Source organism: Melopsittacus undulatus, chromosome 4 (assembly GCF_012275295.1).
Source record: "Melopsittacus undulatus isolate bMelUnd1 chromosome 4, bMelUnd1.mat.Z, whole genome shotgun sequence".
NCBI lineage: Eukaryota > Metazoa > Chordata > Aves > Psittaciformes > Psittaculidae > Melopsittacus > Melopsittacus undulatus.
The window spans coordinates 45,156,385-45,183,956 of NC_047530.1; the positions used below are offsets into that span (position 1 = coordinate 45,156,385).

Here is a 27,572-nt window from a genome sequence, read left to right on the forward strand (position 1 = left end):
AGGCATCTGTCAACACTCCTTTAAAATATTTATGATGGCTGCAAAAAAATACCTGTGGCTGGTGGGAAGAACCAATTTTTAGCTGAATTCAAATCTATAGGCACTTGAACAGATAGAGTTCAAATTATTCAGTTGGATAGATACAGCTCAAATTATTCAGCATCTTGTTACTGAATCACATCAGCAGTTATTACTATCATGTTGGAAATATACCAAGTCTGTTTTCTTGGCATGTCATGAACACGACTCAGAGTCTTTGGGAATTGCTGTTAAAGTGAACAATGACCAAAAGCTATCTGCAATTTGGTCACAGCTATTTTAAGCAGAATGAAATGGGGGGTGGGGGGGAATAAATATGGTGATTCCTGGAGAGAAGGATCTGTGACAGCATGACACAAGCTGATTGTGAGTCAACAACTCCATATTAGAATATATAAATAGAAACACCATTTGCAAAAAGACAGTCCTTGTGCTCTACTCAGCTGCTAAAAGTCATGTGTATGTTTAGTTTAAGAAAAATGCCTTCCCTGTGTTCACAATCACTGATACTGAAATCTGGGGTGGTTCACTCAGTATTGATTTTACATTGCCTTTGTCTCCACCTCACACTTCCTGGATAACACACTCCTTGTGTCCTTAGTTTCTTTCCATTTCTATTGTTGAATAATACTTCCACTGAACCCTTACATTTGCTTTGCAAGATGTAGTTCAGCTGGATTGTTGTCTATTATCTTTTTAATCCTATGCTTTTCTGACCTCTAAAACTAGCCTTCCTGGCTGATGACTTCTTTTTTCCATTCTTGCAAGGCTCTCTGCTTCCAATATCCATTTTAAAGAGGTTGAATAAATAGGCAGTTTAGTCTACCCCTCTCTCTAATAAATCTTATTTTGCTTCCAAATCTGCCATTTCTTGAAACAGAGGTTTCAGAGTTTTTGCACTTCTGATTCTGACTAAATAAAGGCCAAGCCCATTTGCTATTCAAGCCTCACCAAGCCTCTTCTATCTGCCATTGGAATGGGCACAACCCATTTTCCTTGACCAAAATCACCTCACCAGGGCAAATGATCCCAGCTAACTCCCAGTTCCCTTAAACAGAGACATTTATATATAAGTTTAGAAGACCTGTAATACGCTCTTCCTGGAAGCATACTGTTCATGGGTAAAATAAAAGCCACCCCTATGAAAAAAAGTCACCTGTCTTACTAAGATACTTGTTACTGCTATGATACAAAGGTGATTATGTAAATATCCAAAATACTAATATAACCTGGAAAACAAGAGGAGGTTTCTGGAATGGCTTTCTAATGTCTTTATGTCCTTTCTCCTTACATCCACCCCTCTGGAGTATGGGTCCAGTGACACTATTTTTGCACCTGCTAAGTGACTTGACACCAGAAAACATATATTTGATATATTTTACAAAATAATGCCAACAGCTCAGCCTTGGTCCCGTGAGGCTCAGGAACATATAAAGCGTATGTTCAAAGGAAGAAAAAGCCCAAAAATTGAATCAGTGCACTGTACTTCCATTAATCGTTAAAGACTCTGATGATAAAGCATGTAATTTATCACAAAAAAAACCCAAAACAAACAAAACCAAAACTAAACCAAACTAAACCAAAACATATAACAAACAAAAAAAAAGACTATGTACTCCCACTGACAATGTAACCTACAGGTTGTTTCACTGTCTGACACAATAATAGGGACTGACAGAGATAAATCAGTGTCTGCCTTGTTATTAGTCAAGACTTACTTGCACCATAAATATTTTTAGAAACTCCTATGTGTAGCAGTAAAACATAAACCCATAAAAAATGAAAAAAATCTCTAAGCCAGTGGTTAGAGCTAGCAATATGTTGAACTTCTGCTTTGCAAATAGCAAGTTAATGCTTGGCTGTTAATGCATATCTTTTCTCTAGTGTTTACAGTGCTATTCTACTCTAAAAAGCAACTGTGTAAAAATGGCACATCTTTAATGAACAAAGCTGTTCTAAGTATATCAGAGACAGACCTCTTCTTTAACTGAGAAACACACACTTTTACTAGTTTTTACTCTTAATTAGCCGGGAAAAACAAAGTAGTAGTGAGAAAGTGAGCTCGATTTTATTCCCTTCTGACTTTATACACTGATTGTTACCTCTAATTAGTTACTTATGCCAAGCCATGGAAAGGAAAAAAATGGGAACAAACCAGAAACAAAGTATCTAAGCATATGGAATCTAGAGGGGAAGGGGGAGAGAGAGATTAAAACAAAAGAGAAGAAAGATAAGTGACTGAGTTGCCAGTGAAAAACATTTTCATAGACTTTACAGCTTTTTTTTTTTTTCTTTATAGTGTTGTGGCCATCAAAGTATTGTGCATGGAAAAGAGAGGAAAACCAAATTTTTCACAGACAGCCTCTGACTTTTTGGTTTTGTTTATTTTAAGTAATTTCATCTTCAGCTTTTGGAAGAGCTCACACTTTTTATTCTTGTATTGTGTTGACAAAGAAAAAAAAGGTCCTTTTTTGTTAAATCTCTGTCCTCAAAAAAAAACCATACATTTGTTTTAAATTTTAACAACAATCAGTGATTTAGGAAAGGATTTCTCCATGAAAAAAAACTTTAAACCTGTGCCAATTTACATAAAAATCAAAATTCCCTTCCAATAAATACCTCAACCAATATAATCAGTTACATATGATACATCACCATTTTCAAGGGTACACAGCAAGGACTATTCCTACACCTCATAGTCAATAAGTAAGCTAAATGATTGACCACTCTCAAACATTCAGGAACTCTAAATATTTGCACAGGCTATGTATACAAAGCACAATTCTCTTTCCAATTTAAAAAATAGTACAAGAATCTGGGAAGAAATTTTACCATAGTGGATATGCAGAACGTTTTTGTAGATATTTTTGAATATTTGGTTATTAACAGTTACTGGCATTTGGGTAGTTGAGAAAGAAATACAACCTTATAGACAGTATATCGGAATACAAAATAATTGGCATAGCACATCATTAAAATATACCCAGTCACACTGCAAAATACTGATTTTTATTTTTAAAAAAAAACATAATGTGCATGACTACTTCTATATAGGACTATAGACAGCTTAAAATTCATGCAACATTTTAAGCACAGATTCATATAATGTTTTGTAATTTAAGTATTTACTGTGAAAATATATAATTTTTGATTCACACACACATATATATTTCATGTTATGAAATACAACTTCTGATTTAACAACAGCTGCAATTACTTGTAAAGATTGATATTAAAGTTAACGTTTCTACAAGGATATAGTATAAACAGGTCCTCAATCTCAAGTAACTGCACTTAAGTAAAAGCTTGTCATGGTTTGAGCATGTTAAAACATGCTCAAACCATGACAAAGCTACAAATAGACACCAAACATGTAGCTATTTGATTACACTTTAAAAAAATAAGGTATTATTCTTCCAGCAACTAAGTTGCACAATTATTCAACTCTGTAATTAAATTACATTTTGGCATACCAAATATTATTACACATACAGAAACCAAAGCAAATCTTTAATAGATTAACTATTTAAAACACAATATGAAAAATCTTCATTTACGGAAAGGAAACATAGATATAAAGCTGCATAAGAATTTTAATAATTCAGTATTTGAGTATATCAGTTACACATTTAGAATGGCTCAGAATGCATTTTCCATACCTTCCTTAATATTTTATATCCGTACTTAACAGACAGATTGACATATTTAAACAATGCACATTCATATAATGAGTGAAGTTGTTAAAAGCTCTGTTTCATTATAAATGCATATCACTGTGAGCTTAAGGAATTTGTTACAGAAACTGTAACACTAGACAGAAAGCTTGGTGCAGTTAACATGTTCAGCCTTTATAAGGCCCATATTTATACTATATGAAGGAATGACTAATGTAAAAAAGGACTGTTAGTATAACTGCACAAGTCATGTGAATTATCTATCAGAAAGAAAAAAGTAATGCCATAAGCCTGCAATTCTGAATTCACTTATGAATTTCTACTTCCTATGTCACCAATCTAGATGTCCACAAAATGAAAAAATCCCTTGTATTTCTAGATTAGTGTAAAGGGAAGGTGATGGTAAGGAAGTTTTACTACTTCTTCCCTCTTTCACCTTTTTGATTGTACTGAAATAATTGCTACAATACATTTAGTTTCATCTTTTTCCTTGTCCTGTCTGGAAGAAAAAACATCTAACCATGCTCAGCTTCAAAAAAGCAAACAGGTATATGAACAATTGACTGTATGTACGAGAAAGGAATACACTCAATACAAGCAGGTATTCAAAGGCAATCTAAGCAAAAATTATTTTTTGAGACATGTACTATGCTTTGTACTCCATCTGCTGTTATTTCTGGTATTTCCTTATTCTTTGTTAGAAAAACTTCAAAACTAGCAAACAACAATTCTCAAAATGCAGAAAATCAATGAGAAACTGAAGATATTAACATAATAATACCTATTCTCTCTGCTGCAAAAATATTCAAATTAAGCAAGGCACATTTTGGTGAGTATTTAAATTAACATATGCTTACATTTGCTTGTACGTTTACATGTTTCTAATAATCTTCCACTCATTGTTCCAGTTTCAGTCAAAACTATTCTTAATGTAGCCAGTAACATGTTCTTCAGGCCATTTCAGAAATAGTTTGCATTTATAACACATTTTGAATACTTATTTTCTATAGACTCAGATTTGCATCCAAAAATAACATTTATTAACACCTTCAGCCACTCTTCCTGGTCCTCTCTCTATATGGCATGTCCACACTGCTGCATACCTCCTGTACTTTGCTCCTTGAACTCATTTCCTAGCAATTCCCAGTGCTGGTTTTCTCTTTGTCTTTCTATTCATCTTTTATGCATATTCAACTGCATGCTACTTGGGAAATGTGTCACTTAAATTATTATATTGTTGTCACCCTTCATTTTTATCATATAAAATGATTCTTCTTCTTAATTAAACCCCATTCTCCAGCAATAGGATTCTTTACAGATGTTTTCTGCCTATTTTTCCTCCTTTTTACCATTTTCCAGGACCCAGAATCAATGACAGCCAGGCTACCATCCTTCCCATTGCAAAGCCTGTGTGCTTTTCTCCAGCAGGAAGTGCCTGTCAAAAGATCTGCAAGCTTTTGGCCAGTGCATTTGTATATATTGAGTCTAATGGCTTTATAAAGATAACAAACATTACAGAACTGTTTTAAATATATATATATATATATATATATATGCATCATAAGTTTAGAAAAATAAGATCCACAATTGGAACTTATTAAGTAAGTCTGCTGACAAAGAATATAGTGGAAGCAGGAACTGAATCAGGTCATTCTTTCACACTAGTGCTAAGCTCTCCGAGGTCGCGTATGTCTAACGTAACAAACACACGTCCATTTTTCTCTCTATAGGAAGAATATAAATAGCCACGCAAAGCAGAACTATGACATAAGGACTCTGTAGCTGTTTTCTGACAGGACCATGCTTTTCACAGGTTTATTTTGTGCAAGATGCAAACCATCCCTTGCATTATGGACTGCAGATAGTCCTATATTCTTCTAAGCCTTAGCATTTCCTCTTCCAGCTGCTTGTGGACCTTCAGTCTCTTTAAATGTTCTGTCCTCTTTTCCATGCTCCTCACAGAGTGATTTCCAAGCTGCCTTAAATTTGCTTCCCTCATCCTGATTGCTTTGTGTCTGCTCTGTAAATGTTTCTGTGAAATTATATTCAATGAGGTTTTGTTTCTTGCACATATTTCTTCTCCTCAATCCTTTCGCTACCATCCACCCATTTTAGACTACGCAAATTAACTCACTTGAAGAACTTTGTTACACAATACATAGCTCACAACACTCATCTCTAATACTTGCTTTTCTACAGCTGTGCTATTTACGTATAATTTTACTCAGATGAACCCTTTTACTAAGAGTAAATCCCTCGCCCTCTCCACAACTTCTATTCAAACACCTTGATGCAGCCTTGAAATTTCTTGGTAATATCTCAAAATCCTGCAAATATTATGAATGCAAATACATGGGAAAATATCCTATTACATCAACTTGGTAAGCCATGTACCCTACTGTGGCATCTCTGTGCCCACAGAGAAATCTCACTAGAGTCTAAATCCTTCTTGAATCTAATATATATATCAAGCAGAAAATTATTAATGCCTTGGAAGCACTAACTTCTCGACACAGGCACATCTGCTAAGCAATGTCATCCCTTGACATAATGATAGCACCTCTAAAATACTAGAGAGAAATGAAACCAAGTGTTAAAAACATGTGCTTAAAGAGGTACATTTCAGGCTATAAATGTGTAAATATTAAGTAGATAATTTAGCATTTTATGTAGATTTTATATTTTTGGTAGGTAACATAAAATTCCTACTAATACTAAAGTTTCTGTGCATTTGAATGAATGTTTTTAAAAAGAATAAAACCATGAAAAATTCAATTGACAAAAAAAATATATATAAACCTGTATGATCTCAGATAGCAGCGAGAAGGGAATACCATACCCACTAGAACATTGCAAGTAAGAAGAGAAGGCTGTGTGGTGATCTCATAGCAGCCTTCCAGTATCTGAAGGGGGCCTACAAGGATGCTGAAGAGGGACTCTTAGTCAGGGACAGTAGCAATAGGACAAGGGATAATGGGTTCAAACTAAAGTAGATGAAGTTCAGGGTAGATATAAGGGGAACGTTCTTTACTGTTAGGGTCGTCAGGCTCTGGAACAGATTGCCCAAAGAAGTGCTAAATGCTCCATCCCTGGCAGTGTTCAAGGCCAGGCTGGAGAGAGCCTTGGGTGACAGGGTCTAGTGTGAGGCACCCCTGCCCAGGGCAGGCGGATTGGAACTACATGATCTAAAGGTCCTGTCGAGGTTTAAACCAAGTCCCCCTACTCCCGGAGAGTTAGGAAGGAGAATCCAAAGATTGTAGCCCCCACGGATTGAGATAAGAACGGTTTAATTGCTAAGGCATAACACAAAACCCCTACTGCCATTTACTACTACAAATAATAATGATACAGCAAACAGCAAGTGAAGAGAATACAACACCCCACCAGCCACCGACCCATAACTCACTCCACCCTGCCTGGCCGAGCACCATGTGCTCCCTCCTCCATTTTTCTCCAGAGCTCTCTCCCTCCAGCTTTCTCTTTCCCAGTATGCATCCTGGGCATCACATGCTATGGTATGGAATACCTCATTGACTAGCCTGGGTCAGGTGTCCTGTCTCTCCTTCCTCCCAGACTCCCCCTGGCTGGAAAAAACCTTGAACAAAAACACCCTCAAAACATGCTCAAACCATGACAGGTCCTTTCCAAACTTAACCATTTTATTATTCTATGTAACATCCAACAAGTGCCATACCATACAGAAAGGGAACAATCCTTGCATAAAGTGACTGTGAGTTGATTCTTCCTAAATGAAAGCTAGCCATGCTAGGAAAAGTAAATCTGACACAGTCTGCAAAAAATGGGTAGGCAACAAAATTGAGACCTTGTAAATTTCAAGTATAACTGATACTTTCATGGACAATTTAGTTGGTAATATCTCTACATATTGTTAAACCCTGTTAAACATTTAAATTCTGCAGAACAGAATGAGATAATTCAACATTCAACATGTCAGTAAATGTAAATGATGCATCGCATACAACTTCTTGGAGGCCAAGCTAATTAAAGAATGAAACCACAACATATGTTGAAAATTCATTTAAAATTTCTGTTGAACTCAGACAATGAACAAATAACATGCAGAATACAAACATCATAACAGCCTTTCCCATCACAAAACATTGCAGTTACTTTCCTATTCTGTTTCTCACTTGCAGCTGCTACCCTAGTCTTAAGGTTCCCTAGGTTACTACGTCTGTATAGGTATAAAGGTACTAACAGCTATTTATGTGGTGGTATTCAAATTACTATGTCCAATGAGAAAAAAAAATAATTGCTATTCAAATATTTTAAAATACACCATACAAAAATATAGGCAGGTATTTAAAATTCTATTTTAATTAACAGACTTTTTTAATGAAAATTTACTTTAAAAAAGTTACAGTATTTCTCATTTGCCAGGGAAATTATAAGAATAATTATTTTTACTGATATATATAATGATTTGGCATGTAAAATGTGAAAACAATGAAAAAATGCCTGAAAACGAGTTGAAAATAAAGTTTCAGTGACAAAAACTACAGAGGCAGTATGGATCCAATAAGAAAACTGATTGTAGTAGAGAGCAAGTTGTCTCTGATCTTGGGAGAATGTTTTTGGACACCTAACAGCTTTTTTATTACTGTGGCTGATTAAAATGAAAAGCCTTACTACTAAAATGTTCTTTTTGATGAGTTTTTTTGCCATGAACTATAGACCTTGCAATCCAGTGGGATACAAATCCTTTGATCCTGTGCAGTCACATAAATTCAAAGTCGTAAAACAACATTGAATTTGATTTTATTAGTGTGGCTGATGTTGCCAGAATTGTAATGCAACCTTGTTTTCCTTCTCTTTTCTTCGTTTTCTTTTGGGGACAGGGTGGAGAGGAAAGGAGAGTTTACTGTCAACATTGCTTCACAGTATGAAGAACTAATTTATTTGGCAACCAGGCTCCAAGATTAAGCCATTATAACAAAGCTTTGTAACTATATAGGAAAGTAATGATATAAATCACATTCTGCTAAGTTGTAACCAATTACTTGGTTGAAGCAAAAGTCAAAGCAAAAAAACGGTGTAAGTAAAGCACAGGGAAAAGAAAATAAGAAGAGAAAAAGTTATACATCTATAGAAGGATATCAGGCAACAATGAATACTACTTTTCAATAGGAAATATTCAGCCAAACAGTGCTATATAAGTTTTCTATAAGATTAACTCCTCACTTTGAGAAAATTTCAATGATGTATGAGCATAATTTTTGTCTAAAAATTCTGAGAATACCTAGACTGAGGAGATGACTACCCTCTCCACCAATACAGAGTTCACACACACAATCATAGAATAGTTAGGGTTGGAAAGGAAGCAACTAAAAGATTTTTAGGTGTAGCAAACCACTGACTTCCTAGCTATCAATGGAAATCAATTTTCTGGGACCTTTCTGACACCAGATAGCAAAATACAATGGAGATTCTATTTTACTTTAAGTAAAATAGACTTTACATAGTCACCTGGTAGATGACTATGTTCCTGAAGAGATGACAGGTAATTCTCTGATGCTTACAATTATCACATTCCTCATGTGTTACAGAAAGGGACCTCAACACAAAACGAATGACAGCTTGGTGAAACAGTCCTTCCTTCAACATGGAATATGTTATACTACAAAAAATACTACCTTTTTCTCTATAGCAAAGAAAATGAAGGCAGAGGTTAGATTCACATTCTGAAAATGGAATTTTTCAGAAAATTAACATACTTTCTTAAGAAGAAAATCTTTTCTTTTTCTCACAAAATTAAAGATCTTTTTGCATTGACAATATAATACTTGGCTTAACTACAGTGATTAAACAGAAGATTTAAGCTGCAGGTATCTCTGTCAAGGCAAAGCATATGAGGATATCCTACACACACATGCTTATGTTTTATGATTTCTATTTCAGTTTACCTTGGAAGTTCCCAATTCTGCGTATACAATCATAAACTTTAGTGGTAAAAACAGAAGACAGACTTTAAAAATTCACCAATCAGGTAATATTTAGAAGAAAACTCTTCTGTTTAGAAACAGTCTTTTTTTAACATTGTAAATATGTTTATGCTACACTTAAGAGCTAAATATACCAGTACACTTATCTAAGATATCCAAGGTATCTAAGAACTTCAGAGATTCTACCTGGAAAAACAGAAGTATAACATAGGCATATATAACATCAGTTATGGATTACACACATAACTACTTTAAGCTAATATATCTTATGTGCTAATTACGCACCATCACATTATTCCATGTGTTACCATTATAGAATTTGAAGAAAATACTGCACACATAAGAATGTGTTAAAAAAGCTACCTTGGTCAATTATTCAGAAGGGGAAACTATAAGTATGGTTCCCAGAGCAACCTTAATTTCCTCCATCTCCATCAGTGTTTCCTTGTAGCACAGCTATGCAAATAATTTTGACAGAATCAGTATCTCATTTAGTAAATATAACCAAAGTTATTTCAGAAAATAATTAAGAACTATTATGAAAAAGCTGCAAGCTTGTAAGAGTTCTGCATTAAGTATGCTGAAGTTTAAAGGTATATAATGAACAAAGCATGGAATCTCAGGAAGAGGCACAACAGTATTTTATCAAAGGCATGATAATGCTGACCTCAAAAAGCAGATTCTATACCTACTCAAACTGAAAAGTTCCCATGAGTCAAAAGTCATTTTAGTCAGTGTTTCTCAAGTGGTAACCAATGATACATCTTATTTTCTAAGCAACTATCTTAAGATTCTGGGATCCTGTTTACAGCTGCAAAGTAAGTTAAAAAAGAACAGTGATATGAACGTAAGTATAGAAGGGTCTCTGTGCTTAATAATAATAATCATAGTACATGCCAAACTGACTACATATTATCAAATCAAATTTATACATATAAAATATCCTGACAAATTAAAACCTGTGACACTGGAAAGTATATAATGAAACTATCTATATTCAGATTACATTTTGATTCATAAACAGGGGAGAGTACTACTCACTGAGTAACAAAAATAATATCAAGTACTGAATAAACTACATTAATTCTAGGCTGTTATTCTGGGCAGAATTGTTCACTTCTAAAAAATCCTGGTTTATGATGCCCAGATCCAAGTCTCTGCAATCTATCTTCTGTAATTTTCTGTATTAACTTCCAGACTACTCCTTTCTCCCTCCAGCTTGCCAGTCTCTGTTTTCTACCTGATGCCCTACCTGTCATATATCCATACATCTTTCCAGCTCTTTTAGTCTGCTTCAAATTCCAGTAGCTTTTATTTCACACTGACTCATCATCAAAAAATGTGTCAGGAGACAGGTTCCTAGCCCTCAAAGCATCTTTAGAAGTATGATTCCAACCTAACCAAGAATAACTTATGGCACCCATTGATCAGTGGATCTTAGTTTTGTCCAGTGTTATTTTATAACAATTTAGATGGGTTTGGTATCTTCAGTGGAATTGTGTAAATGGTACATTAAAAATGTGGTCAGCACCAGAAGATGCAATAGGTCAAATAAGCACTAAATCTGCAAAGTCAGAAGCTGCTAAAATATGACATCTTTACTGACTTACATATTTCATTCAAAGAAATGGCTTACTATTATTAGATTCAAATAAATGTCTGGTGTAGTAAATTTCAAAAAGCAGATAATTTTGACAAGGAGGCACAAGGCACATGTTTTCAAAATCAAAATGGTAAAATAACATTGACAGTACTTAAGTTTTAGTGCCTTTTTTACCTCCTTGATCACATGTCACTTAATTTCTCTTGCAGACAACTGTTTCACATGTTACAGAAGTCTTCCAAATCTGTCAAAATAAAATGTTATCATGTTCACCATATGTATTCTACTTCATTTTCCTGAGTGCATAACATATTTACTCAAGGTGACAGGATAAATTTACTCCCATAAACTATGATAAAAGCAGGAGTTTACAATGCATTTTTTTTAGAAGTGCTTCATTTTAGTCCTAATTAAGCAGAGTGTGTAGAGTGTTTAAATTTGAGCAGGAGCTCAGTCTTAATGAATTTTCAAGACTATAAATTATACTGATGATCTCTATGCACATTTTTAACTGCATAATACCATGTTAGTGTTCATGTGCTGAAACAGAGTTAATATTTTCACTGTATGCAATATGCAGAATATTGTCTGTGGCAACTTCTTAAATAAACAGGAGAATCCTTGGATCAACATGTGGAATTAACAGCATTCTGCAGCTGCCATGAAGTCTAAACAATAAGTTCTTACAGCGAAACTGTACTGATTAAAATAATAAAAAGGCAATGTAAGATACAGCAAGCAGCAATGAAAAATAAACCCAATGCAATGGAAGAAGAGTCTTCCTGGATATTCAAGCTATATAATAAAAAAAAAAAAAAAATCACTCACAGTGTAAATATATGAATAAAAGAAAATAAGGATGAAAAGCAGCCACTGCATCAAAAACACGGCAAATAGGAAGTCAGTGGAGAACGGGAATAATTTTGTTTAAAGTAAGTATCAGAGCATGGCAGAGATACTTTAAACTTCATCAAGAATTTAATTATGAAGTATGATGTGAATATAGGCATTATAATGTGCAAGTTTTTAAAACATAATTAAGCACTGAACTGGGGAATATTTTCATACACCATGAAGAATCATTCCAGGCTCTTTTTGTGAATGAAGATGTAATTATCATCAACTGGTTCCAAAGAGATTAAAGTGCTTCATGTTAGCTCTTTTTGTGCTTGTATGTACCCTGAAGAAAGTTATTGTTTTATTTCTTCTGTCTTTTGCTGTCGTCTCTAGTCTGCTACTCCACCTTTTCTAGCACTGACAATACAAATTTTTCATTACAGGTAGATTTTTCTCCTGCTGGGATTTTTCTATTTCAGCAAATGCATACTTTAGAGATAATCTTGCTCCCATTGTCTGAGAGCCTTGGAAATACTAAAATTGATATCTTAATACAATTTCATAGGATTTCATTTTCCTCTTTCTCATATTTTTAATGCATTTTTCTCAATCTTTATTTTCACTGTCTTGCACTGCCGAGAGGCTCCACACTGAACAGGGAGGATTCCTTCATGAGGGCAAAGTAGCTAAGAAGATACATAAAGACACACAGTTCACACACAGTGGTGAAACCATACATTTAGCAGCTAAGCACAAAAGACTGAAACATTTCAAGTTACACAAGAGTAGTATCAATAATTAGTCACAAACTGGGAGACCCTCATCAGTAACACCACATGGAAATTCTGAAAAGCCTGAACAGCTCATTAGGAAAGACTGATTAACAAACCCTTACTGACCTTGGTTGCTTCTTTGAGCTGCAACACCACCAGACAGAAGCATACATAATACAGATTTTCTTCTGTTTGTGCATGCTGGGACATGAAAATCCAGCAAAAAACACACAATGCAGCTAGCCACCTGATGGATGCATTTCATTGTATAAAGGTTAAACACAATAATTTCAGCATCCTGAAGCAAAAAGTTTCATTACCAGAAGTGAGCATATTATCAACTTCATAAATGTTCTTTTGCTAAGTACTGTGGCACATCAAAGCTTTCAACAGTATTGATCACTGGCCCCCGGATTTTAGGAGTAGATTTCAAAATATAGTGACCTCAGTCAAATTGTGGAATCCCTATTCACATATGCACACACAAAACTAAGAGGAGGAAAAAAAACCAACTAAATATTTTTTGTTTCCAGAAGGGAATGCTAAAGATCCCTACCTATTCATCCAGGTCAGAAATTTTTCAATTCAGTCCGTTAAAAAAAAGAATGCTACTTCATTGTATTAGACTATCTACAAAAGAGAAGATTTAGACAAATCCAAATGTTTTAAAATGTTTTGATTTTGTATTAAAGCATCTATTTTATTCTGTTTTTTCTGAAGCAGAAATGAAATTTCACTTTTATATATAAATAAAAGGCATTTTAAATTGTCAAAATTAAAGTGAAACCACCCACTTCTATAAAAAAGGGGTTTTGAGAAGCATTGGCATATAACAGCGTCCTGGGTTCAGCTCTAAAAGTTATTTGTCTCCTTAGTAGCTGGTACAGAGCTGTGTTTCGGCTTTAGTCTGAGAACAGTGTTAATTTTTCAGTGTCTCATGCTCTGACAGCAAGGAGAGGCATGAGAAGTCAGAAGGAAGTAGAGACACGACACCTGACCCAAACTAGCCAAAGAGGTCTTTCCCTTTCACATTTCTTTTTCTTGCACATTTTTCAACCTTTTTCTGTGGCACTTTGAGGCACTAGTCTTTAAGGTGAATTTATTATATGAAATTGTTTTCAAAGGTAAGCAAGTTCAGTGAAAACTAAATTGCTTCCTACCCAGTTCTACATTTCAGCTCTTGAAACCTTTGCAAAAATGCAAAAATTCAAACATTACTAGGGAGATCACAAAGGTCACAGAACACTCAACACTCCTCCCTAAATGAGGCTTATTCTTTCATAATGTCATGGGCAGTATTACACCAACTGCATTAGTCTTCACTATTTCTTAAGTTTTGATATGTTTGTAAGATGTTAAGTTCATATGTTAGCTGCAGTTACAGGCATTTTTCTCTAAAATTTGCAATGAGCTACTTTGAGAGGTGCAGCAATATTATTTGATTATAATACTTACTGTTTGATTTCTGATAGCATATATTATACAATGTGCATAATACACAATAATGTCACTATAATGTGGTAATGGCTAAATACACCATTATTTTCAGTTTGGGAACATGTAAAAGATGTAGTGAGTTGGTGGAAGCCAAATAACCTGTACAAGAGAGAAAGATCCATGCATAGGGTACAGAGTTATAGAACAGCTTAGGACTTTGATTCCATTTTCCAAAAGAAATATTAAACTTACATGTAGCTGGAGATTAAGGGATATTTGGCGCCTTGTGCTAAAGGGAAGAAAGAAAACTTAGGGGAAAACATAACTGTTTTACTCATTTTATCAAATGAAGGTACAGGGAGAAAAAAAAAAGAAGTATGCTGCACCCTTCTGCAGCTATTTGTTGGATTAACTACTAAGTACTGCAGTCAGAATATTGCCTTCAAGTTAATTCTTTCCACTCAGAAGTTAGTGGTCCATTTACAATATTTTGATTTAACGTTAAGTCATTGTTGTCTACTTTCTTGGTTATAGATAGTGTAGAATTGGTTCTGTAGGGAAAATCTATTGTTGCTCAACAGATACTTATCTATTGTGCTAGCCTTTTTGTCGACCTAAGACTGTGACAGATCCACAGATATTGGGCAGGATGCTATCTCCACACATTCTCTCACAGTTTAGAAGGAAGTGGGACATTCGCACACATACGGAGAAGCTGTGACAGGCTTTTGGAACTTCTTCTGCAAGACTTAGCTGACATCTAGTGGCAGGAGCAGGAAAAGTTAAAAAATCAGCAGTGGAGAATGAAAATGGTTTTAATTTGTTAAAGATCTATAACTCAGGGGTTTGTAAATAACACGTGAAAAATTTAATAAATGTTTTGAACACAACACCTAGTAAATGTAGTTAAAAATAAATGGGTAAAAAAGAAGTATTTATCACCTTTTCTACACATTATCTACATGTGGATGATTCAGTTGAATTATGTACATCAATGAAGAAGCTTTTCTTGTTGCTCTTGTCATACCTGGACAAACTAATTGCTGGAAATGGTATTCTAGGCCAGGATTTCTCAGTAATTTAGTCGCTATGCATCTTTTATGAATCTGATACCTGACACCAGGCTGGGCTAAGATCCAAAATCAAGCAGCACACTGCTAAGGAAGGGCCATGGAAGCAGTGATAGTAGGAGTAGTAGGAACAGTAGTAGGAACATGGAAGAGACAATAAGGACACTTAAACATGCAAAAAAAAAATCATCCAAATCAAAACAAAAAAACTGTATACAGGAAGAAGGCATCACCCTTACACTCTGTATTTCTTACATGTACTCTCTATGCATTTTCTAAGCACCCACTACTGGTCACTGCTGGAGACAGGATACTTGCTTCAACTGGCCTTTGGTGTAGGAAGTTTTTATAGCATTCAATATTGTAAAATGAAAAATTACATTATATCTCAGGAATCATCAGTCTTACAAACAGAACTCTCTACATGATCTCTAGTAACTTACGTGTAACTCCAAAATGGAAATTAAAAAAAATTGTTTGAATTATGTCTTACATACAATAAACTTAAGTATTATTTTTAGAATAAATTGTTTTCCTGATCATTATGATGCAAACTTTACACTTCACTTTACCTAAAAGGCTTTCAAAACATTCATACCACCTTTTCTGGTTTGCTTTCAGAATTACACTGTGTAAGGCAAAACGGTAGCAAACATGAAAATAATCACCAGTATGAGAAAATACGACCTGCATGACATTGCTGCTGAAAGTGTGTAAGTCCTCTACTAATTCTTGACAGCATACATTTGCATTTTAGCTCATTTCTAATTATATTTCCATACATGTATATAATGGTGAGAGTTTATGGTGCTGAAAGTTACCATTTCACTTTTCTGGAAACAACACACAATTTCCTTACTATTAAACAAGATAACATATAAACACGATTAATTATTCAGACATGATGATATTTGAGGAAAACTCAAATAATGCAAATAGAAAAAAAAAAACCCAACCTAATTTAAATGTGAATGTTTGTATCATTCAAAGTTACAAGCAGCAAATAAATGAACCTACTTCTCCTCCTCCAGTGCCTTTCAGATGTACTCTTATGTACAAAACAAAATGTGCAAGATGAACATTCTTTTAATGAAAGAGTAAACTGGAGAGATGTGCAGTTCTTCATGGATGCCTGCCAGTACTTGACTCCTTTGTCTCTACTGTTTCCAGGGCTGCTGGAGATGCACAAGCACATTTTTATGTCCAAGAAAACTGAGACTATGTAGTCCCTGAAATACCCTCTCAAAAATTAATAAATGCACCTTGCATTCACCTGCTGTTCTTGTGTGGGACAGCTACAATACTGTTTCTAAGAGTTATTAATAAAATTTATTGTAAATTACCATTGTATTTACTTTAGTGATAGCTTACATTTCTCTATGATGAATTTTAAGAGATGCTGCACACACAGGAGAGTTGTCTGTACTGTCCAATCCACAAGCTGCTACCATCATTTCACTCCTGTCTACTCAAATATCTCACTGAGCTTTTTCAAATTCTTAGGTTTTATGACCATTATGTCCTGGCTTTTGTTCAGACACAAAGACACAAACATTGGTAGTACAAACACTGTACTTGTACTATTCTGATGACTGCTGTATGTGATCTGCCTAATGACATGGTGAATGTATACTGGATTATCAGACACCCTGTGTTAGTAAATTTCTTTTTTTTCCATTCTATTTGCCTTAATGATGACAAAGAAAATACAGAATGTTTTGCACTTGATGACTTGTATACAAAGGATTTAGCACATGACTTGTATACGAAGGATTTAGCACACAGAACACAGTGGGGCTGTACTTAAGCAAAGGAAGATGCAGTTAATTTTTCTTTAAATTAAGACTGCTCAATAGATTCACTCACCAGTTACACTGCTATTTAAGGTCCTGCTATTATGATAAAAGCACTTCCCTGCAACATTTCACTTTGCTTGGCAGAGTCAATCCTGCCAAGGGGCAGTGACTTCTAACATTAAATTTTGCTATTTCTGATTTTGACAATTAGCTGATCAAGTTTACATTTACAAAACCAGCCACCAGTAAGGAGTGTTCAATACAGAATTTCAGAGAGTCTTACAAATGGAATTACCGTGCCTCTTTTTAAGTCCACAATGACAGAAAACTGCTTCTACAGAAGTATGTTTCACTGAGAAAGTCAGTAGTTAAATGCCAGAGCCTTAATATAATAATCAAATGTAAAAGTACTACACTGCTGAGTTAGAGGGAAGAATTTAAGAGTACAACAATAAGGAAAACTACAAAGGGGAAACATGTAAAACTGCTTTTTGCCATCATATGTGAGTGTATCTATGGATTTTAACTAGATTAATTTTACCTGAGCTGGCAGTCAACTGAAAACAAATTTTAGAAAGAAGCAAGTTCTTAACATTTGATGAAAAATGTATGTTAATGAAAAGGACACATCTGCATTACTTAAATCCATAAAATGCACTACAGTCAGGGAAAGAAAAAAATACTACAAAATTGTACCTTTAATGTTTCAATTTCTTCTTTGTGTTCCCTCTTCAAATGCAAAATGGCCGCTTGGTACTCTGTAAAAATAAATAAAAAAATGTACGCTCCGTTAGAGTCAGAAAACAATGTGCCATCTTCAGCACAGTGTATTTCATGCAACACCACCGGGTCCAGAATGTAGATGTAGGCTCTCAAATAAAAGACCTTTAACAACAGTGATGGAAAAGAACATCTGAACACAGTAATCAGCATTATTTTCTAAGGCCCCATGACCACATTTTCCATGGTGCTTCTGAAAGTAGAGGATAACACAAATAGGTCTTCCAAACTGGGAGGCAAAAGTACAGGGAAGACACATCAGACTCAAATAACAAGAGGAAACTTCAGTTTTGCTTAGGCTTGCAGGTAAATGTATAGCTGATTGGGATATTAAGACATGCATGCACATACGCATGCACACACACACACCCCTGAATTCTAAAAAAACATGCATTAAATACAATGATTTAAAGTCAACTGTAGACACACAGTCACTATCACAGTCAAATTGGATAAGAGAGCAATTACAAATACAAATGAAGACCTGGAAAAGTACCCAACAGCAAGAGATACAAACAAGTCTTTGTCTTAATTCTATCAGATAAATATTAATTACAGAGCTTAAGTACCTTCAAAGGGTACCGAACAGCTCTTCCATTTAGCAACAATATAATGAAACCCGAAGGTATAACAAAACTGAAAGCATGAAACTTAAAGCCAAAGAAATTTAAATCAGCAATGAAAAAATTAGGAGGTTAGGCACTGATTGCACAGGTTTAAGGTGCAGATTTACCAAATGAAACTCTAGAGCCTGGGTCTCATACTGTGGTTTCCCTCAATCCATACCATGGCTACATATGGCTAGATGAAGAAAGATAAGACCTTTCATTACACCTGTGTAATGATTTAAGAGAAGCTTCTCTTCTCTAAGACACTGGTCCTAGAAGCTACCGTCCTCAAAAACAAGCAATTGGACTTCATCCTTAGACCATCAAAGCCACACTTCTATCTGCTTCTAAATCAGAATTCATCCAAAAGCGTATTTCCAGTTCCTGGCTTGGCTTCTGCTTCCTGGACTAAGAAAGGAATCAAATGCTAACTTAAAGAAAAAAAAAAAACCAAACAACTATTGAAATTAGTCCAAAGTCTTTAAATTTTACTGTGTTATCTAACACTAAGGGGTTTGTATGGTCCCTAGAACATTAAAACCAACAAAACAACCTGAGAACATCAAAACACGTATCAAAGCACCAGATCAGTGAAATATTCCAATGCTTTGGGGGTTTTTTCTTGTTTTCCTTCTTTTTTCTCTTGGGAAAACATGGAGAAAAGAGGAAAGATAATCTGGTCTTCACTCTGAAATCTGTATGACATGGAAGCTGTCAATACAAAGCTATTTTTTTTAAACTCAGGTGAAGCTATATGCAAGCAGGTGAACTGATATACAAAATTAAAAGGAAAAGGGATTGATATTTTATAAGGCACAAAATTAAAATCTTGGGTGATTTCAACCACTAATAGTATCTACCTTAACTCCTCTTTCTTCTCTAACAGTCCTTTACTTAGAGCTTTCCAGCATGGGAAAATTGGCTGCTCTTCTGGAATCAAAACCAGTTAAGTCTACAGAGTTTTAGATTTCCTGCTATTAATTCCTTTGACTGGTCGATGGTCCCTCCAGACACAGGCTCTGCTTATCCATTCACCTGACTTAACAGTGAATGTTGTTTTGTTAACAGGTCCCTCAGGTCCCCAGAAAAAGCTGAGACCCTCCTGGCACCTCAGCTGGTTAAGCACTCACTCAGTTTGCAGGTCGTGAACCTTATGAACATCTTGACTTGAAGTTTAGGTCTTTAAGGTGATATGGTTTAGTGTGAGGTGTCCCTGCCCATGATCTTAAGGTCCGTTCCAACCCTAACTATTCTATGATTATGTGATAACTGAAGCACACAACAGACTGAAAATACTGCAAACAATCAGTTCTTAGTTTGGTTAACAGAAGAATACAGATCTCTCTTAACAGAAGATTTACCTTCTCTCTGGGATTGCTCAATGCTTAACATTCTTTAGTATTTGGGTAAGAGACTCATATGCTGATGTACACCTGCACTGGTATCAAAAGCAGATTTTTCACCATGTCTATCTATTACCAGCTCCCATGGTTTATTTTCTTATCTTAGCACACATGTTTGTGCAGTCAGAGAATGGTGGAAGAACCCCCCTGGATGAAGCCTAAAACAGCATAAAAAGTTAAAGATTTTTTTTTAATTAATTAAGTATATGTCATTTTTGTGACATACATTCTGCAGCATACCATGATTTTAATTTAAGTTGGCATGCATTTTTCATTACTTCTGCCAGCTGAAAGCTCCAAAATAAGTTCCAGAAATTGCTTTGTTTAATCCTTGCTCTAAAGTAGAGGTAAGATAGACAGTAGCAATTCTTTTATGGTTTACTTATTCCTTTAAAATATGCTTGGAAATTACTAGATTATAAGAACAAATAGACCTAATTAATTACTTAAAACACTGTTACTGCATAAATTGATATACTGTAACATATCTATTGACTGCCTACTATGCAATAATCTGACATTCTACAGCATAGGCTTCTTCTGTTTCATTCTACCAGTGTCTTTTTTTTTTTAACTAGAAGAAACCATCTATTGGATAAAAGGTGACATCCAGCAAGGTTGGAATTAAAAACCTTTTAATTCCTCTCAAGCAAACATTTATTTTTGTGTGTACGATATCATAATGAAAATCACATCACAATTATAGTTTTCTATGATATAAAGTAGCAGAATAATAAAATTTAAGTGGCTATGTCACCACCTCTGGAGGTATTTAAAAGGCATGCATATGTGATGCTTTAGGAACTGTTTAGCAATGGATCTAGCAGTGCCAGGTTAATGGTTGTACTTGATCTTAGAGATCTTTTCCAACCTGAACAATTCTATGATTCTAAAAAGGAGCTGAAATTCTTACCAGAAACTTTCCAGGAAACACTCCAAAATGCAGTGAATTAAACAAAACCATCTCAGTCTTACTCATATCACATATCCCTAATCCACATAGGTTTGGGGACACAATGCAAAGGCTATTTTTGTTCCTATTTCTTCAGGTTCCTGAAGAGGTGAATTGGGACCTGTCACAGCACACAGTGAAACAGTGCAGAGTGACTGTGAAATAAACATTCTGCTTCATAGTGAACAAAATCTCTGTAGAGAAAACCCAGTAGCCTATTTTGCCTAGTATCCTGTCTCAGTAGCCAAAAGGCAAACATGTAAAATATTAAAAGCCTACAAAAAATGTAGTAGTACACTCTTTCCAGTACACTCTTACAGCAACCTGATTTGCAATTCAGAAGCTTCCTAACCAGAAGTTGTTCGCATATTTAATAGTCTGCAAATGGATTCCTCTACCATGAATGTGCACTGCTGATTTTAAAACTCCTGCAAGCAGACAATGTCCTGCAGCAAAGAATTAATTGCAGGTTAGGTAAAGACCCTTTTATTTCTTTTCAATCTGCACCTGTTATGTTCATTTGATTTCTCCAGTTCCTGTGCTGGAAGAAAGAGTAAAGAACTGTTCACCATTTACTCATTCACTGTTTCTTAAAATTTTAGAGATCTCTATCGTATGTTTCCTTGACTGATTCTTTTCCTGTTGAAAGGATATTAGTCTACCCAGGCTTTCCTTATAAGGAACATGTTCCATGTTGTTGATTAAAGTTGCCATCCTTCCCTGAACATTTTATAGTTCTACTGTACTCTCTACGAGTTGACAAAACCACAGTTTACATGAAATTCAAAATGTGGACGTTTATACCATGGCATTATGATGAACTAGGAGATTTTATCTCCTATTTCTTTCCCACTACTTCTCAACACTTCAGTTGCTTTATGATCACTACAGAGTACAGAGCTGCCATTTATTTTCACATCAAGGTCTTGTTTTTCAGAGAGTAATGATCAGACCAGAGTTCATTATTCTCTATATGTATTTGGTATTTTTTCCTCTATATTTTGGATTTCCTTTGCTATTTTATTGCATTGGATAAAAACCCTGCAAACTTCCCCTTCTCAAGTCTCACTTTTCCAGTTCTTTTATGAAAATGTGTAGAGTGTAGAGCTGCAAAGTGCACCCTCAGCAAGATTCCTGAAGATACAAAACTGGAAAGAGTGGCTTATAAACTGGAGGGTTTTGCTGCCATTCATAAGGACCTTGAAGGCTGGGGAAATGCGCTGACAAGAATCTTATGAAGTTCAACCATGGGAAGTGCAAAGTCCAGGACCACGGGAGGAAAAACCCCGGGCACCAGGACATTCTGGGGAGCAACTAGCTGGAAAGTAGGTTTGCAGAAAAGGACCTGAGGGTCACCAAGTTGAACATGAGCCAGGAATGTGTCCTTGCAGCAAAGGCAGCAGTGTTCTGGGCTATGTTAGGAGCCCTCTTCCCAGGGGGCTGAGGTAGGTGATCCTTCCCCTCTATCCAGCACTGGTGAGGGCCAGACATGTAGTAGTAGTGTGTCCTTTTCTGTATTGTTAGTTTGAAATATTATTCTCTACTATAGATAAATATAATTACAATTAAAATAAGAAAATCAGTAAATATATTGCACATTCCTTTAACAAGAAAATAGACCTCTGACTTTTTGAAAACATAAAATGAGCCATTTCCACTGGGTAGCAGTTTTGTACTCCATTAATAACCTTTTCTTTTTTTTTTTAATTAAAGCATAATTTACCAATTTATGGTTACAATTTTCCTTTATTCTGCATGTAAATTTATCTCATTAGTTTTTAATCTAGATTTTTATTTTGATGCAGTTTTTCATCATCTTTTTCCTAATGACTACTTGTTAAATTTTATTTGCCAGTAACATGAACATTTGATCATGACTAATGTCATGATCCTGTTCTGACACCATAGATATAGTCACTATTAGAAAGTATCATAACTTCACTTAAAGTCAAACTATATTTGGTTCTGCCTACAAACAACTACTGGAAAAATTAATTACAATTAGTACTTTATCTGATTTTAGACAAGTATTTTAGCATTGATTATCGCAAAGACAGAGCCACTGCAAATCTGGTAACATTCTTCCTTAGATAACTTCCAGATATGGTATCAGTCTGCTCATGATTTGAAAGTATGTTGTCAATATGGCTCATATAAAGATAACATTAACTAAAAAGGTATCAGTATATCAGGAAAAAAAATCTGGATCTGTTTTTATAACATTTTCTTTATCATAAGGCTTTGCAACACTAAAAAAAATGCTCCAGTTAAAGCATGAAATTAACATCTATCACAAAGTAATAGATTGCAAGAAGGAATTTAAAACAAATATCAATTGCAAGGAGGATGCAACTCTGTGTCCTGTAATCACATCAAGCATAATATGTAAACAGGTAAGAGAATTATTGCGGAAGCACAACAGAAAACCTAAGAAAGTAAAACCAGAAAAATAAAGATGGGTGAATGATTAAGATGGACAAGAGGTGAATAAAGGGCTTAAAATGCTCTAAGGCGGCAGAAATTGAATTCATTACAGAATCATAGACATGAACTTTGTGAAAACAACACAATATTGTGAAACAGTGGACAAACGCCTACAACCATTTATACACCACATCTGCTGGAGCAAACAATGTACAAATACTTTAAAGAACATTAGGGGTGTGCAGGTACAACAGCACATTTTAGTCACATTCTGTTGATAGCAACTTAAACATAAAAGTTCCTGGAACCCAGAAAGTTACTGAACACCAAAACTGACACATGGGGAAAAAGGGAAGGCAATAGAGAGAACTTGCTTATCCTGACATAAATTGAACAAAAAGCTCATACTTTTTGATAGCTATTGTACTTTATGAGTTTTAAACTTTAAAAGAAAATAACCTGAAACAAAGGAAGATGTATTCAATATACTGGACTTATTTTTACAGCACTGTTTTCTAAAGTTTTGGCCCTCCATGCTAATCTTGTAAATAAAATGTGTAACACAGAGCTGCTCAAATCTCCCTTTAATAATAATAAAATCCAAATACCTAAAACAGCAGCATATTCTATTACTGGGCCATTGATATCTGAGTATCAATAAGTCCATCACTACACACTGCACCAGCTGTTCAGCTTCTGCATTTACCTGACCTTCTAGGATAAACATTGCCTCCAGGCAATATCCCAGTAACTTCTGTGGGCCTGTTTGAGTCTATGGTTTCTACAGAGAAAGTTGAGCAGGGATATTGAGGTGCTAAGGATATTGGAGGGCTTAGTTTGAGATGGCTCCTTTAAAACACACAAAATTTCCAAATAATTACACCTCTGATCTTTCTAGTTACGAATTCAGAACAACTTCAAAATCTGAACTGTATATATGTATGATCAGTAATACTGCTTACTGTGTTCAAGAAATTGCATAGGCTAGAATTCCTTCACCTCAGAACTTCAGCTTTTTAGGGTAGAGATGACTGGTAGGATTTTCTTTTTCTGATCCACAAACAACTATAACATATTATTTACTTATTTGTTTCATTGGAAAAGAGGGGGGAAAAAATGACATTTCTATGGGACAGGCAAATGTAATAGCTTGCTCATTCGCCCAGTTTCCAAGCAGGCAGTAAATCACAAACATGGCACTTAATTAGTGCGTAAGAGTTTCTAGACCTCATCATCAGAGTTCTGTACAGTAAAATCTACTTATGATGAGGGAAATGGGAAATGCTAGAAATTTAATTGTTAGGAAGAGATGAGTCTGTCGACAAGACCAGACTCTTCAGAAGTCCACTTAATGGCAGTTTTACGTAGACAAGTTTCCTACCCTAAGATCACTGATCTATATGCAGGGAAATTCTAACAAACTCCAATATAAGTTGCTTTAATTAATTCAAAAATTATCTGAACTCTGTCTTATTTCCTCAGAAGTATTCATGCAGCTGTAACAAACATGAGCAGACTTTCATTATGGAACTTCAAAGGGAATAGCACAGGGCTTCAAAGTCCTTTGGATTTATTTCTTCTAATATGTTGTCCACTTGCATCATCATCTAAATAGTGTTTCATGGTAGAATTAAGGACTACTTCTTCAGAGATAATGTATCAAGAGTTTATCCTGGTCATAAGCTTGGTCTACAAGTCTTGTAAAATAAACACATTGAATATTCACCAACAACATCTGTTTAATATTCCTAACTCAAGTACAAAAAAGGATAAAAAAAAAGAAAACAAACCTTAATCCTTTGGAATTTAGAGCAGTTAGCTGTACTGTAATGGTTTGAAAAGCAGGAGAACATGAAACTGCTGAATGAATAAACAAATACTGATGATCCATACACAGTCTACTGATGGTTTCTTAACTTACAGAAATAAAGGAGAAAACAGACTAGAGATGATGAGGCAGTACATTACACTAAGAGGGTGACTCAAAACCAACTTCCTGTTCTTAAGAATGGGTGTTTTAATCACTAAGGAGTTGGCATTTGATCATTTCAGAGTGTCTTCTGGAAGCTTGTAGTCAAGTATCTATTTTAGAAAAAAGGCAGATTGAAATTCCTGAGTACTTTATGTACATTATGGATTACGTAAACTCATATGTATCAAAAAAGCAGCATATTTATAAAAAGTACACAGGTTCACCACCTTCATGACATCAAAATAAAACTAGTCAAGTCTTCAACTAAACTATCACAAAACCCACTTGCTATCTCAGCTGTCACAGAAGGACCCTACAGAAGAAGTCAGTTTCTTTCTTTTCCACATACATGGAAAAACACAAATGCTCTGAAACATGCCATATTCAGTTACATCAGTTACTTCAGCAAGCAACTGCAGAAGACAAGTCATTGCCGAAAAAAAGAGAAATACTAACAGAAAATCCTTTTTTAAAATAAATTAGGTTCCAACTCAGCTTCAGTTAGTTATCACGCATTCAATAATAATTTGATAGTTTGAAAGACCTACTTCAAAGGAGTTTCCAAGTCATGAGAGTTTTGTTCAAAATAAGTTCCTTTAGCTTCATTTGAAATCCAACAATGGCTAGGGCTCTGTATGTCCTGCTTTTAGTGGTATACAAAACTGAGCAAAAAAACAGAAACACACAGTAGGTGCTGTATCTGAAATAAACTTCCATGAGTCAGGTTAACATTGTTTATTTCCTTTCCTAAAGCACAGTTAAATCTCCTCTTCCTTCAAAAGACATCTTTACAGATTCGTCGCTAATGATGCTGTTAGTATCTAACTAACCCTCAAACAATTATAGGGATTTTATTGTATTTTGGGATTTCCATTGGAATTTATTGTATTTTGTTGGCAATATTAAATGTGCTCTTGCTTTGAATAAGGACCAGTATATATTCAAATACAAGGTTATATCCAATAATAAGGTCATGGAAAAGTAAAAGCTATCATCCCTTTAATCCTTCCAAACTGACTAGTACTAAACCAGCAAACGGGGCAAATTTTGTTCTTGTAAAAAAACTTCAGCTGGCATTTTTGATGAACAATATTAATTCAAAGCAGTAAAAGTATGCTACTACAATATTTCTCATTATTTCTTAATTCATTTCCCCTTGTCTTTTTGCTTAAATTCAGCTGTTACCACTGTTATATATAAGACACGTCTCACAATGGAGTACCATAGCCCACCAACTCAGAAAGCATTTTTCCAGCTCAATTTTCACTATATCTACAGTCTTTGATTCAAAGATTTTAGAGTAAGCACTACTAGATTATAACCTGTCTAATAATTGGGCTTGTTATCTCTCAAATGGGTTATATTTACCTGGAGTTTGTCCACAGACAAAATAAACGAGAAAGAAAAAAAAAAAAAGAGAAGGTAACACCCCAATTCTCAATGGTGATGTTCTGATCAGACCTCAAATCCTAACTTCGTAAAATTTCACACTCAGCATCGTAGGATGGATCTGAAGTCAGCAAAATCAACCTAAATTCCACTCACTTTAATGGGATGGTGGCCACTGAAAGTGAAGTAACGTAAGCTAGAATTCTGAAAATAGCTCCTCATCTATCTTACAGAACTTCTGTAGCCTTTATCAAATTTTTAGTCCTAAACGGTGGTAGGTACTGCAGACTTCACCTTTATCATTTTTATTCCATCAAGGAAAGGTAAACATTGCCCTTACAATAACAAAAGGGACCAAAGACTAGACACAGACAGACAACATTACACTGTTCCACCCACCTGGTGGTACCTCCTTGTAAAGCTTTAGGTGAGCTAGAGACAAAAGCATAAGTAAAATTGTATTTAAGCTTCATACTGTCAATTTTTATTTTTATACTCATTAAATACATATTCTAGCAGGGAGTCTGGCAGAAGACGCAAGACAGGGGTGGAAAACTTACGAGAATGCCTAGTTTTTCTTTTCAAGTTGTTTCTAAAACACAAACACGCAAAAAAAAAATAGACTGTGCAGTAACAGTGACTAATGTATGACATATGCTATCAGGTGGTAGCAATAAAGCATAAAAAATACTACTAGTGATTAGTGAAGTCTGAAGCATGCTTCACTGTTTTGCAAAGAAAATACACACTATAGTACCCCTGCTTTTCCTTAGAAAACTAAGCATGAAATAACATCAGGATGTTTTGGACATCCTGTGCTTAGCATATGTCCAGTTGGATATTTACACAGAA

The 27,572-nt window shown here is 35.0% G+C and overlaps 1 protein-coding gene across 1 annotated transcript in view; it reads right to left on the reverse strand.

Moving 5' to 3' along the window:
* Window positions 1-27,572, reverse strand: part of LOC101874125 (formin) — a 138,564-nt gene that overhangs the window by 98,289 nt on the left and 12,703 nt on the right. Inside the window, exon 3 of the mRNA XM_005149336.4 lies at window positions 17,889-17,950. Coding sequence (XP_005149393.4) covers window positions 17,889-17,950 — 62 coding nt within the window. The remainder of the gene's footprint in view (window positions 1-17,888; window positions 17,951-27,572) is intronic.